The 13,294-nt window shown below is 40.1% G+C and overlaps 1 protein-coding gene across 2 annotated transcripts in view; it reads right to left on the minus strand.

The window, feature by feature from the left end:
- The window catches only part of NRK (Nik related kinase), a 124,488-nt gene extending 116,476 nt beyond the window's left edge, over positions 1-8,012 (minus strand). Inside the window, exons 1-2 of one of the 2 annotated variants that reach the window (XM_043458387.1) lie at positions 7,606-8,012; positions 364-429 (exon numbers count right to left, since the gene is read on the minus strand). In XM_043458387.1, coding sequence (XP_043314322.1) covers positions 364-429; positions 7,606-7,662 — 123 coding nt within the window. In that variant the 5' untranslated portion in view covers positions 7,663-8,012. The remainder of the gene's footprint in view (positions 1-363; positions 430-7,605) is intronic. The other variant, XM_043458388.1, reaches the window with a different exon arrangement.
- Between the last annotated feature and the right edge of the window lie 5,282 nt (positions 8,013-13,294).

Here is a 13,294-nt window from a genome sequence, read left to right on the forward strand (position 1 = left end):
TGCAACATTCAGCTTAAAAGCTGAGTGCGAGTAGCTAGAACAGTATGGATATACAATATAAGACAAGTGATATTTTTATTTGGGTACATATTATTTGAATTAGTTCCCTTTTCCTTTGGCAATTTTATTAACTTTCTGCTAATAATGTTTAGATCTTAGGTTTTGTTGGTTGGCTCACTATAGCTTTCTAATCCATTCCTTTCATAATAATTCTCACAGTTGTCACTGAGCTATCTTAATTTGATTGTTCTCTCAAAGTGAAATATGCTTTGGCATTATTTGATTTGCAGTGTAGGGTTTTGACTTGAAATCATTGTTGTTATTAGAAAATGCAGAATGAAAACATAATGTAACTCCACTTACCAAATAGATTCTGCCATAAGTACCAAGGCCAATGGTTTTATCCAGTGAGAATATTCCAGTTGGATCCTACAAAAATGTACAATAAAATTTCTGAATTTTCTTGGAAAAACAGCTAAGCATTAAACTATATAGAATGATATTTTCAGCCTGCCTTGTTCCCTTAGAATTTCCGTGGGAAGAACCTAAGTGTTATTTACCAAAAGAAAACAATTATCATAATCTCCCTGGACTGGGTGTACTATTTTTTAAAAAATGCAATTGTGTGAACATTAAATAGTTGTACAATTAATTATCATAAAACTGTGAAATTGGTACAATCATGTCTAGGTGAGGCATATTCATAATTTAATTAGAAACACTATTAGAAGTAGAAAGAAATTCATTTACTTGCAATGAAAAACTTTTTTCATATCCATCTTTTGAGTGCTAACCAGAAAGGCAGAAAGTTTACCATACAGTAATGGTAATATTGAATAGATATATAACGATAAGTAGATATTGGCTATAAAGTCTAAGTTGTTTATTTATATAATAGCAATTTCCCTGGTGACTCAGTCAGTAAAGAATCTATCTGCAATGCAGAAGACCTGGGTTGGACCCCTGGGTCGGGAAGATCCCTTGGAAAAGAAAATGGCAACCCACTCCTATGGACATAGGAGCCTGGCAGGCTACAGTTCATGGGGTTGCAAAGAGATGGACATGAGTGGGCAACTAACACACACACACACACAACTCTTAAGAAGAACATTGCTTCTAAATATGAATAACGAAACAAGATCATGGCAATAAAAGAGTATCATTTAAAAAAAAGAAAGAGTTGCTTTTGTTTGTTTTTAGTTAATTTTTACATCAGCTGAATATGTTTTCATGGCACAAATTCACTGGTGATACAGTCTGTGTCTTAACCTTAAATGTGACATCATAGAAGACAAAATACAACATGTTTATCAACAGATTCCTGAGGTTTCCACATTCATCCTTAAACATTATTTTCTTACCTTAAAATATTGATATTAATTTCCGGTTCACCACAAAACATGGTTTCTTGAATTTTATCACTACTTAAACTTTTATCCTTGCAGCTTATTATGCTACTTTGGCAAAACATGTATGAGGTATGAGTAGATGCTGGTTTACACACAAAGCAATGGGAGCATTGGCAAATTCTTGGAAATTCACATGCCTTATAGAAAGCACATTTTATATTCACAAACTTCATGTAACCTTGTTTGAAAATATTTTTATCACTGTGACAAATATGAGCTAAACAGAAAAACTACTGAGCAAATGCAATGTATATGACTGAAATTATAGACTCCTTTAAACTGGTGTGATATGTGTGTAACCTAGCAAAACTGTCATAGGAAAATGACACAGCTCTGGGATTACTTTAATCAACAAATATTCACCTGGACATAGTCAGGAGACTGAAAGTTTAGTCCCAGTTCTGCCTTTAATTAACTATATGATTTTGTGTAAGTTACTTACTCTCTCTGGGACTCAGTTTTCACATATATAAAATAAAGGCACTGTGTTAGGTGACTTCCTAGCTCTAAAATTCTTTGGAAAAATCAGATTCTGACATTTGAAAATCCAGATGCTTCCAATGCACTGATATGACAATTGCTAGCAGGCTACTTTCTTAAAATTTTCATTAAAATCAGTGCCACAATATGCACAATATCATTGTAGGAAAACAGTTCTGGGAAATACTCCCAATGAAAATACAAAGTTTTTTAAATTATAATTTTGAGAATATAATAAAAGTAAAAAGAGAGGTATAGTGGGTTTTGATAATAACCATATCATTGTTGTTATAATTCATTGAAAAAATTATGGGAAAAAGTTAGCCAACAAAGAATTTCCTAAGGTTCGGCTTGAAGAGCTTATCAATTTAACATATTTGTTTAAAGGAGATCTTTGCGGAATTTATATGAGACATTATTAATTCTGGAGAAATAGCTTCCTAGTCATTGGTCAAAAGAATCAACTATGTTAGCTGGTTCTTATTGGTAAACCATTCTTTTTATAGTTGAGGCTGCATTTTAGCTTAAAAAAATGAAAAGATACCATATATCAGATAATTACTGCATTATCTGAACATGTTTATTTCCAAATCTTTGAACACAGTTTTTAATTCCTTTTCTAGCCCTCAATAATGTAAGTACCATACTCATACTTGAATTCAAGTATCTATTTACTCGAAAAAGACACCAAGGAAACAAACGGGAGAATAAAATGTCTGTGCAATTCTTGGAGGCCTTATTTTATCTATATTCATATTGTTTAGGAATTTCTTCCTGCTCACAAATGACTGAAACATCTTAAGTTCATTCTCCTCATGCTCATACTTAATTAAAGAAGGTTTTAAAAACTTTTTCTTCTGTTCTTAATGGCAGCTAAATCTAGTATTCATTTATTCTAAGAGTATTTTTTTCATTAGTTTTATACAAGATTTTTTATTTCTGTCTCCACATTAATCTTTCAAAACTAAATGACTGTCAAACTGGGCAAAAAGAGGAGGGGTCTATGCTAATGACTAGGATAACATTACACAATTTCTTATATCAAATTTTCCACTGAATTATAGTCAGAGAAAGTTTATTCCAGGCTCCCAAGGGAGGAAGTACTGAGAAGTCAACTTTATTTTATTTTATTTTTTTTGGTGACTGTGAAATTCAAAGATTCTCACTAGCAGGGTCTTTATGATTACTTGGTCCTCTCCTCTGCCCTGCTATTTACAGATAAGAAAACTAGAAGAGGAAAGATCTTTATGACTGTTATATTAATTTAGAGAATATTTGATGGTTCAGTACATACTTCGGTGTTCCATTTGGTTAAAAAAAGTTAACAAGAAACCTTAATTTGTGAAAGTTTTCCTCAAAAGATAGTACTGAAAGTCTAATTTTTAAAACATTTTGAATCGTAAAATGATGGGCAAATACTCTGTTATATTTTTCTATGTGTCTAAAAATCTCCTGCAATTTAAAAGTCCTAGTCTGTTTGCCCCCTGAATTCTAGAATTTTAGGGAGATATTTCTGTCTTCTGAATTCAAGAAGAGGTAAGAAAATGATCACATTGATGGATACTTTTATTAAGGGCTGGGGTTAAGGGTAACAGAAAGAAAAAGAACCACTAGAAGGCAGTGTTTGCTGGTCATGGGAGAGACGCAGAGACAGATCTACAGAACCAAATACAGCAGAAATTAAGAACAAAGGGGAAATGATAAATGGTCAACATAGGTAGCAATACATTTCAGATTCAGGGCAGTAAAAGAATATCACAGAAATTATCCTAGTAGTTAGCTAAAGAAAGAAAAGAAATTGCAAATACCTAGAAGGAACAGCAGAGGCTATTGTTCTTTTGTTTCAAATATTAGAAGTAGTGACTTTATGAAAATAGTTTATGGATAGAGAAGCTTAAAATGGCAGATATAACAAAATAAGTGTCAGTAAGTTTCAGAGATATTTGGACGAGTGGGCTTCACAATTCGTGTGGAAATTTAAAAAGGACCATCTCTTCCTCTACACCAGTGTTTCTCAAACTGTGGACGGCACACTCTCCCAACATGAGACTCATCTGGGGATTCTTGTTTCAAATACAGATTCCTTGTCCCAACCACGGAAATATGAAAACAGCGTTTCTGTGGATGGGCCCCAAGCTCATTCTTGAGAACTGTTCTGGTGCACTAACACAAAACCTACTGCTCTTGATATTGGGGCAGGGGACTGAGAAAACTGGCTGAAGTACAACGCTGTGTTGAGGTGATGTTCTAGAATACCTAATAGAAGATAAGCTGAATATTTCAATCCTTGTGGACTAGAAGGTAAAACTGATTCCAAATAGGAGGCTAAGTAAGGGATTTGAGAAAGTGAAAGGTTCTCATGACTGAGTGTGGAAGGTAGGCTTGGTCTTCCACCCAGGGTGGTGGAAGACTGGGAGAGGTGGCAGTTTATATTTAAATATAAACCTAATGTAATTCAAATATAGATTTTTGGATCATGTACTATTTCAGATCACCTCTGCCACTACTGTCCTCCAGGCCTGTCTAATCCTGACCCCAATATAGATTAGGACTACACATGGTAGTGTCAAATACCAAGGCCACAGTCGTGAGGAATGTCATTACCATACTGGGCACAGAAGGCAAAGGGGCTATCATAGTGAAAGACATGCCAGATTTGGAGATGAAGAAATAGTTTCCAGTTCCAAGGATGGAGTGACATATGTATACTAGGGAAAAAGCTTTTATATATATATATATATATATATGTATATGTATATCCCCAGGTATTGCTGTTTGCAGGCAATGTGAAACACACAGATTACACACACACACACACACACACATATATATATACACACACACACACACAACTCACACCTATGTATAATGTTTTATATATATAAAACATAAGACTTTTGCAATTCTTTTTTCAAAAAACGAAGCATAAACCACAAGTCTCTGTATTTTCTTTTCTGTTTTTCACCTGTAGGAAATAATTATTCAACAGTTAGTCAGCGAAAATGGAAAAATGATAGTAACCCATTAATTAACAAAGAAGACGTAGTTTACCCACCTCTCGTTCTCTGATTATTATGTTCACTCTCTCATTTTAGGGAATTATGCAAAAAATGTACAGTTCCCCTCCTCTCTCCCTGTTTCCACAGCTTTCATTGTTGCTTACTATTTTAGGTTTTAAAAAATACCTAATAGCAAAAGTGTCAAATAACCTTCTACCACTTTCTTTAAATCACAATTTGCACAGCGAGCCTGACTTCTCTCAAAGGTCCTTGTCTTGTGGTCATTTAGCTGGCCAGCCATGAAATGGACATAATATATCAATTTTAAACTACAGCTGTATTTAAATGGCTGTTGACAAATGCCAACTTTTTGATCTCATATACATCCTATCGAGGATAATTATCACAAGGGATCTCAGTGTACGCAGGTTTCTTTGCTTGCTTTATCATGTCTATTTTGCACCAAAACGCAAACTTCCAAACAGGTAACTTAGGTATCTCTTGACCTCTTTATTTACTCTTATTTCTTCACCAACTTTAGGACATAAATCAAATGCAAAGAAATCACTAATCTATACAGTGATTACAGCACTGTACTAATCTATACAGCAACAGTGAACTTTTGACATCTCTAAAAATTTGATGTAAAAAAAAAAAGGAAATTCTAACGGGGGTGCTCTTCTTCCACTTGATTTCTTAGGGTTTAGACCTGGATGGATATTCAGAGGGAGATTTAGGCATAATTTGCTCACATGGTGAAGATCTCCATGATATAAAATGGCTCCTACATAACAGAAATTTAGAAACTGTTAGAAGTTGAGGACTTAATGAGATTTTCATAAAGTCTGTAAAATGAGCCAAACATCGATGTCCTGAGGTTTTGTATCTTCTCCCTACTCCTGCATTAAAAACTACCCTCATCTTTCTCCACTCCATCAACACCCAGAAAACTAATATTTCACTGAACTGCAGCCTTTCCCTTTATCATCTTGGCTCTCACCAAGTTCTTATGTCCCAGGCCCTAACTGGGTCAGTTAGTCTGAGCCATTTCCCCCCATTCTTTGCGGCAATCAAACCCCTTCTTTTCCTCCTTGCTTTTGGGATTCCTTGCTCTGTCATTTCCAGGAGGTCTTTCCCATTCCTGCCTTTAGTCAATTTTCAAAAGAGTTTATTTCAGCTTGCCTATCTATGGGTGGTTTCCTTATTTACCCTAGTTCGCTTTTTTTCCCCGCTTTCCCCCACAATACACAGATAATGTTGGAGGACGGTAATGTTTCATTTGTTGGTTTTACACTTGGGGGAAAATCTAGTCAGAATATGAAAGTGCTGTTCAGAAAGGAAACCACCAATTGAGGCCTCCATATTCCAGAAATCTCATGTATACACCAAGTGGGAGAATACTTTTAAAAATTCTGTGAGTTTATTTTATGAAGCTGCATCAATAACCACAATGCTGATTACCTGTAATTCCACATATTTATATTGAGGTTCCCTTTAAAAAAGGCTAAGAACAATTTGCTAAAATGTTACCCATGTGCATCATCTCCTCCTCCACATTGTTTTTGTGTCAAATTGTATAGGTGAGGCTTGGTGAATGCCCAGTGTTTGAGGGGAATGGGAGTCTGCCATCATCAATAAGACAATATTTAAATGTAAATATGTATACGATTAAGGCGCTGATACTTGGAATAGTCCTATAACCTCAAGGTTAATATTTAGCTTTTCCCAAAGCAAGCAGGCCACTGCCCTGAACTATACAGTTGCTTGGCCATCTTTCCAACATGGGTGCATGCTTATTCCCTTTCAGAGAGTCCAGAGACCCTTTACATTCAAGAGAGGGTGCGAGTGAAATGCCAGTCTAAAAAGGAACTTGAAAAACGGATTTGGGTGGGATCCAACATCTGCCAGAAACCAGATGCCAATGAAATAAACGGCGCTGCTAAAAAAAAATTAAGTCTACTAATAACGACAGTGATAATGGCTCACCAATCAATTACAACTCCGGAGGAAAGCTGGGCAATTTGGGAAAAGGAGAATCCACAAACGAAAACTATGAGAAAAAGTTAGCAAGTGATTAGAAACTGAGCGCAATACCATTTAAACACAAATTGGGGTGTGAAGAATTCACTTCTTCCCCAAGCCGTCGAGTTCTTTAGCTCCCGCAATACTAAAACGGAATTAGTGCCCTGGCAGAATAAGGTTTTGGAAAGTGCTATTCGAAAGCGAGATGGCAACGGTTTGATTTTCTGGCCCGCTGTCACCCAGAAGGAAAGGTCAAGCCGAGAGTGGGCATCCCTTCTGGCAAAAGCAGCAGCAAACGACGGGGCAGCGAGGTGACAGAGGAGTGCTCTCAGGAAGCCACGCGTCGTCGCTCTCCTTGGGCCCCTGCTAGGACAAGTACCCGAGCACCTCTAAACCAAAGAGGCCACAATGGGAAAAGGTCCCGCTGTTTGTGGTTCGCACCATCCCACTGCCACCTCTCTCCACCACCCCCCTCTAAGCCTGGTCCTTCGCCTTTCCGTGAGTTTGGAGCGACTCGGGTGCCCAAAGGGACGCCCTTCCCAAAGCCCGTTCTTGGGGGTTCCCACCCGCACTCGCGGTCTCCTGGAAGTTCTCGCCAAGCCAGGCTCCGGGACATCGGTCCCCTTCCTGGATGCTCAGAACTCTCAGAAGACAGCCCTTGGCGGGGAGGGGGTCGACGGGCGTCCTCTACTCACCGGCAAGTGGCCTAGATCCGTGACTTCCTTGTCCCTCCAACCGCCAGGTCCCGCCATGGCTTCGAAGGGGAACCAGAGCAGGCGACTCGGTCAGGCACCCTCGCGGGAGTCCGAGGTGGAAGCGTACAGAAGTCCAACGAGGAGAGGGGAAGGGAGAGGGCCGGGGAAAGGAACGGGGAATCAGGGTTGGCGGCGTGGGAGAGAGAGGAGGGGAAAGTGGAGGGAACAGAGCGAGGAGTGGAGGGAAGCTAGAGTTTGAGAGGCGGGAAAGTGAGTCTGGCTAAGGCGAGAGAAGAGTCCGAGCGTCCGTCCCGGAGACCAAGGAGCGAGAAGGGTGCTCCGCCGGCGAGAGCGCAGCGTCTGCCCGGGGCAGGGTGCGCCTCTTTCAGGGTGGGGAGGGGGGCGGTGCAAAGGGAGGGGGCCGGGGAGCAGCTCGAAGGGGATTGGTGCAGCGTCACGTCGCCAGGTGGGCAACCGAGCGCCGGGGAGGCGGGCGAGGGGGCCAGTGACCGAGGGAGGTGCTGAAGGACTAACGGTTTGCTAGCCGGCCCCGGCGCCCGTCCCCTGCCCTGCAGCCCCCTCCCACCCTCTCCTAAGTCCGCCGCTGCGCCCGCCGCCCCCGCCGGCGGGTGTTCCACAGGAAACTTTTTCGAGGCAGCTGCCAGCCCCGGAAAACTGGTCCCGCTCCGCGCCGCTCCCAGTCTGGGCCCCACCGCCCTACCACAGTCCAAACAGCCCGCGCCCTCAACTCTCCACGAAACACTTGTGACTTTTCTAGTTGTCTGCCTTCTCTTTCTGCTCTGATTCTATTGCTCCATTTTGTTGCAAAGACCCATCAAGCGAGATAAGGAAATAACTTACCACTGGGTTAAGGATCCGACCTAGGCGAGTCCCCGGTGCGGGCGGGGCCGGTAGAGAACATCAAGTGCGCCGCAGGGCTACCGCAGCTTGGCCTTCGAGGCCAGTAGCCGAAGGCAGTGCAACGTGGACTGGCCGCTGCGAAGTCCCCTCGAGGAGGATTACATCTCTTTTAGCCCTGGGCTACTTGGTACCAGGCCCGGGCTGCTCAGTCGGAACCGCACCTGTTCACAGGTGCTGGGAGTTAAACGAGTCTGAGTCTCTGAAGCTTTGGTTAACCCGGGTCTTAAGTTTGCAGTTCGCCGCGTTCGCAAAGCTCAGAGAAAGTTCCTGCGTCCTTCCCTGTCTTCAGCTCTTTGGCCGGGTTTCATTCATTCGCTCCTTCTCTGCAAAACATTTCCGGGCGCTCAGGCTGTTCGCCTCCGTTTCCCCAGAAAGCGCAGGAGGTCCAATACACGGTTTAAGAGAATCTGACAAAGGCGCTTTAACTTGGAGAAGGAAGACACCTCTTGAAGAGTTTATGGGAAAAGGGAGTCGGTGTCTAAAACTAACTGCATTCTAAGCTCTTGCACTGCAAAGAACACTTTAGAAAACGTCCCAAAGCTGCTTACTTCCCCTGGAGCTCATCGACCACGTTGAGAACCCTCGCTCCGAACGTATTGTAGGGGGTTTGTTTCCGGTTTGTTTCTTTTTTAAGCAAAAAAAAAAAAAAAAAAAAAGAAAGAAAGAAAGAAAGAAAAAATTCTACCTCCTCTAGAAGGATTTAAGGAATGATTTTTCCCATAGACCTGGAGCTCACTATTTCTGACTCACGCCTTTCACTTTTGTTATTATTTTCTTTATATGTTGGTGGATTTTGTTTATTTCGTGTCTGTTTCAATTTCCAAGTTTGACCTCTTTACATTCCTTAACCTCCGAGCCTCAGTGAGTTCTGTAATCGCCAATCTGAGGAACCCGGTCTCGCTAAATAAAGAAAATTCTCTGTGAACGGGGAAAACCAACTACTGCCTTCCCCCCAAAAGAGATTCGGTTGTTCTGGATCGAATTTTCGTGTTAATTCAAATATGATGTAAACCAAGCAAATTATATTTTCCAAGAATTCAAATCTTGACAACTCCGCCGCACAAACTCTTGCTCTTTTTAACAGTTTTAGTATTCCTGTATGATCGGTAAAACTCTTCTAGATCTCTCTGAATATTAATCTGAAAATAACCTTTCATAACTAGAGCTGGGCAAGTGAGCTAGTTAATAGAAAGTTACACTTTTTAATACATACCTAGTTTTTAGAAATCAAGACACAGAGTCCAGAAATACAACATTTAAAGGATATCTAAAGAGAATCTTTGCTAAAGGGAAAAAGTGTTGAGACATTTAAAATTTTTTTTAACAACGTGGTTTGCTGAGGGTAGGGTGTGGGGAAATGCCCTGTAGCCCCTGATGGCAGAGACTGTTTTAGCCTGTCTATGGGGACAAGTCCAGACCAGGCAAAAGAATCCAGGCTAGATCATTGGGCTGTCTAGTTGCAGGGCTCCGTGGGAGGCTAGCGGCTTCATGACTCCATAGGGATTAGCCACATCTCCTGGTGGGACCCCTGTGGTGGGGGGAGGGGAAGCTAGGTGTTTGACCAGAACTTGACAGAGAATCTACACATTTTTTAAAGTTATTATTATTTTCAAGGAAAAAGGAATCATGGTAGACCTTGGAAACTTTGCCTTGTAAGCTGGCATTATGGGGATTTTTGTGGCCAGCTTGGGGAAGGTCAGCCTGGCTAGCTGACCAGAAGGCAAATAGATGGCCCCTGAGCATGAGGCTGAGACAAACCCTGAAATAGGGCACTTGTTTTCCACCTTCAGGGTTTCTTTTCCCCTCACCCACAACCATCACTGCCCCTTCCCCCTTCCAAAGTGTTTTTTTTTTTCTCTCTCTTTCTTTCCTGACCTCAAACAGCATAAAAATAACCTCCGTCAATCCAGAGTCTAGAAACTTGTCAGATTGTCCTCTACCCAGAAATAATTTCACTGCCAATACATTATTTCCTGTATATATTCCAGCCTTTTCTCCTCCAATCCATTCTGTTATCTTAAAACCCTGTGCATTTTGTAACTTTTGGTTGTTGATTTTTAATAGCTAAAATTTATTGAGTATATGTTATATACTGGAATAAGTGTTTTAGAATAAGTATTCTGGAATGTTCTGGAATAAGTGTTCTGGAATAAGTGTCTTGTGTATGTTATCTCATTTAATTTTGTCAAAAATTCTTCCAGCTTTTAAGTCATCTCTGTCTCATAGGCAGGGAAGTTGAGGCACAGAGAAATGGAGTAACTTCCTAAAGCCTCACAGCTAGTAATTGGAGGAATCTGGCTTCCAATTCAGGCCGTCTGACTCCAGAACCCACTTGTCAATGACTGTTGAAGGGTCAGTGCATATTTTGAGACTGTGTGAAGAGGAGCCAAATTCAAAAAAGCTTCAGGGTAAGTGAGATCAGATGACATTAGTTAGGCCCCTGAGCTATCCAGTTCCCCTTTCCCCCTTTTCAGCCTTCAAGCCCTCCTAACAGAAATAACAAGGGCTTTATAAAAAGAAATGGAGCCCAGCTATAGCCCAAGTGACCTGCCTGAGCAGAGATTACCAAGTGGATCACCTCATAGGGAAAAACCATGGATTTCAAGCTTAAGAAACTTCCAGAGGGAAAAAAATCCAGCAATTTTCAATGCTTGCAAAATATTAAAATCCATTCTTATTCCTTCCAGAGAGATTTTTTGGCCAAGAACAAACCTTATTCAGTGGAGACTTGTAGGAGGCTGTGTTTGTGAGCAATCATACTTAGCTGACCTGAGATGCTAAATGGCAAGGTTACAGCCAGTTAGCTCGGTAGAGTACTGCAGACATGGTGCCAAGTGTATGGGTTTGATCCTCCAGAGGGCCTCTCTACTCTTTGTCCCTTGATAGCACCTCACTTCCGGGCAGCCAGCGATGCCTTTTTAGAAAAAAAAGAAAACTCCAATGTCATTGCTTTCACCTTTGTATACAAAGAATCGCATATTCATTTTTTTCATGTAAATTGTTAACTACCATAAGCTGGAGAAATTATACTGACAAGCATATGTGTGCATGTGTGTGTTATGAAAAATACAGATCCAAAAGAGTCTAGGCTGCTTTTCCTTCATTTTTTTTTCATTTATACATTTATAATTGGCAATATATATCTTAATAGGCACTTTAAAAATGAAATTTATTAAGCATTTACGCACACAAAACAGTCTGCCATTTATTATTTTTCTTCTACTTTGACACCTTAGGTATGGAAACATATATCTTATAAACTTCTGTTAGGACAAGTTTGCTGCTTACAAATAAGGTTACCTAGCAATCTTCTTGAAAAGATACTTTGTACATTTATGATTGTAAATACTCAAGGTCCAATATTTCCCAGGATACTGTGAGCCAGCTGGGGCAGACTACCTTTTAAGACTCTAAGGGATTCCTTTCTGAAGGAGGAACCTCCTTTGGGAACCATCGGGCTAAAGAACCTGCTTAAGGTTTTCTTTTCTTTGGAGACAATTTTGAAACTGTAGGATTTCTGCTATAGTCCTCAACAATCTTGCCACTGATTCTTTGGATTTTTCCTATGTCTCACTCCTCTGAGGACAAAGAAAAAAAAAAAAAAAAACACACAAACCTGATGTTTCTCAGGCTAAAGGTCATGAAATGTGCCTTCTGACCATAGTTTGCAAAGCTTCTGTTACTTGTCGTGGAATGCTCTTAAGCTCGGCATGATTTGAGCTATGCTTGTTTCTAAAATGGGGCCCTGGAAATCTGATCCTGGCTGAACATGGGTCTTGTCGCTATTGAAAACTGGAATGCTACTCTAAAAAAAGACAATTGTTTTATAAAGAGAACTAAAACAGGGAAATTAAAACCAAAAGTCAGATGAATTTCTGAAGTTAGCCATGGGGCTTCCTTTTCCCCCATTCTTTTTGCTCTTTGAAGGCCATACCATTCTAGTCTTGGAATTCCCAACCCAGCAGCTTCAGGCTAGCCAGCTTGCCTCACTCAGCAGAAACACAGAGGAACACATTTACTGTGATGGTAGTGAGGCTTATGCTTCAAGACACCTCACTTGCACTTCTAAGGACCTGGGAGTGGTGCTAGTAATTCTGTATTGGCAATTTTATATTCTGTTTTGAAGTAGGCGCCCAAATTATAAAAGCTTCAGATCCAACAGAACTTGGATTTGGCCCTGAATGCATAATGTATAGAGAGCACAGTAAAGCTGAAGTATATTCATGCGTGTGTGTGTGTGTGAAAATCTCCATAATATTACTGAGACTTACAAGATGAGTTGTTGCAACTAGCAGTCAACAAGCAGAGTGTGTGTTTTGAAAAGAGAAAAATGAAAGAAAAGAGAAATAATACTGAAGTTTAAGAATTTAAACATCTACATAAAAAGGAATACATTATTTAAGTAGAATGGATATTCTTTTGATTGAAGATTAAAAGAAAAGAGAAAGCGGAAATGGTATCATTATGAGAATATGCTGCAAACTAATGACTGGAAATAAATGGGCACTATTTTCCTGAATCTAGATCATAGCACTGCCACTAGGGAAAGAAATAATAATGATAGTGAGCATATGTTTAATGTTTTATAGTATTGTATTAGAAAATATCAACACATTGGAATGTCAAACAACTCAAAGTTGAATGCAGAAAAAGATAACAGTCTCTACCTTCTCTATCACATCACATTCTACCACCACAATCCCCTCCCTCTAGTTGTTAACAATTTGATGTACACCATTTTCTATAATGATAAGCTTTAAGAAAACAC

The sequence above is a fragment of the Cervus canadensis genome, chromosome X, assembly GCF_019320065.1.
Source record: "Cervus canadensis isolate Bull #8, Minnesota chromosome X, ASM1932006v1, whole genome shotgun sequence".
NCBI classification, from domain to species: domain Eukaryota; kingdom Metazoa; phylum Chordata; class Mammalia; order Artiodactyla; family Cervidae; genus Cervus; species Cervus canadensis.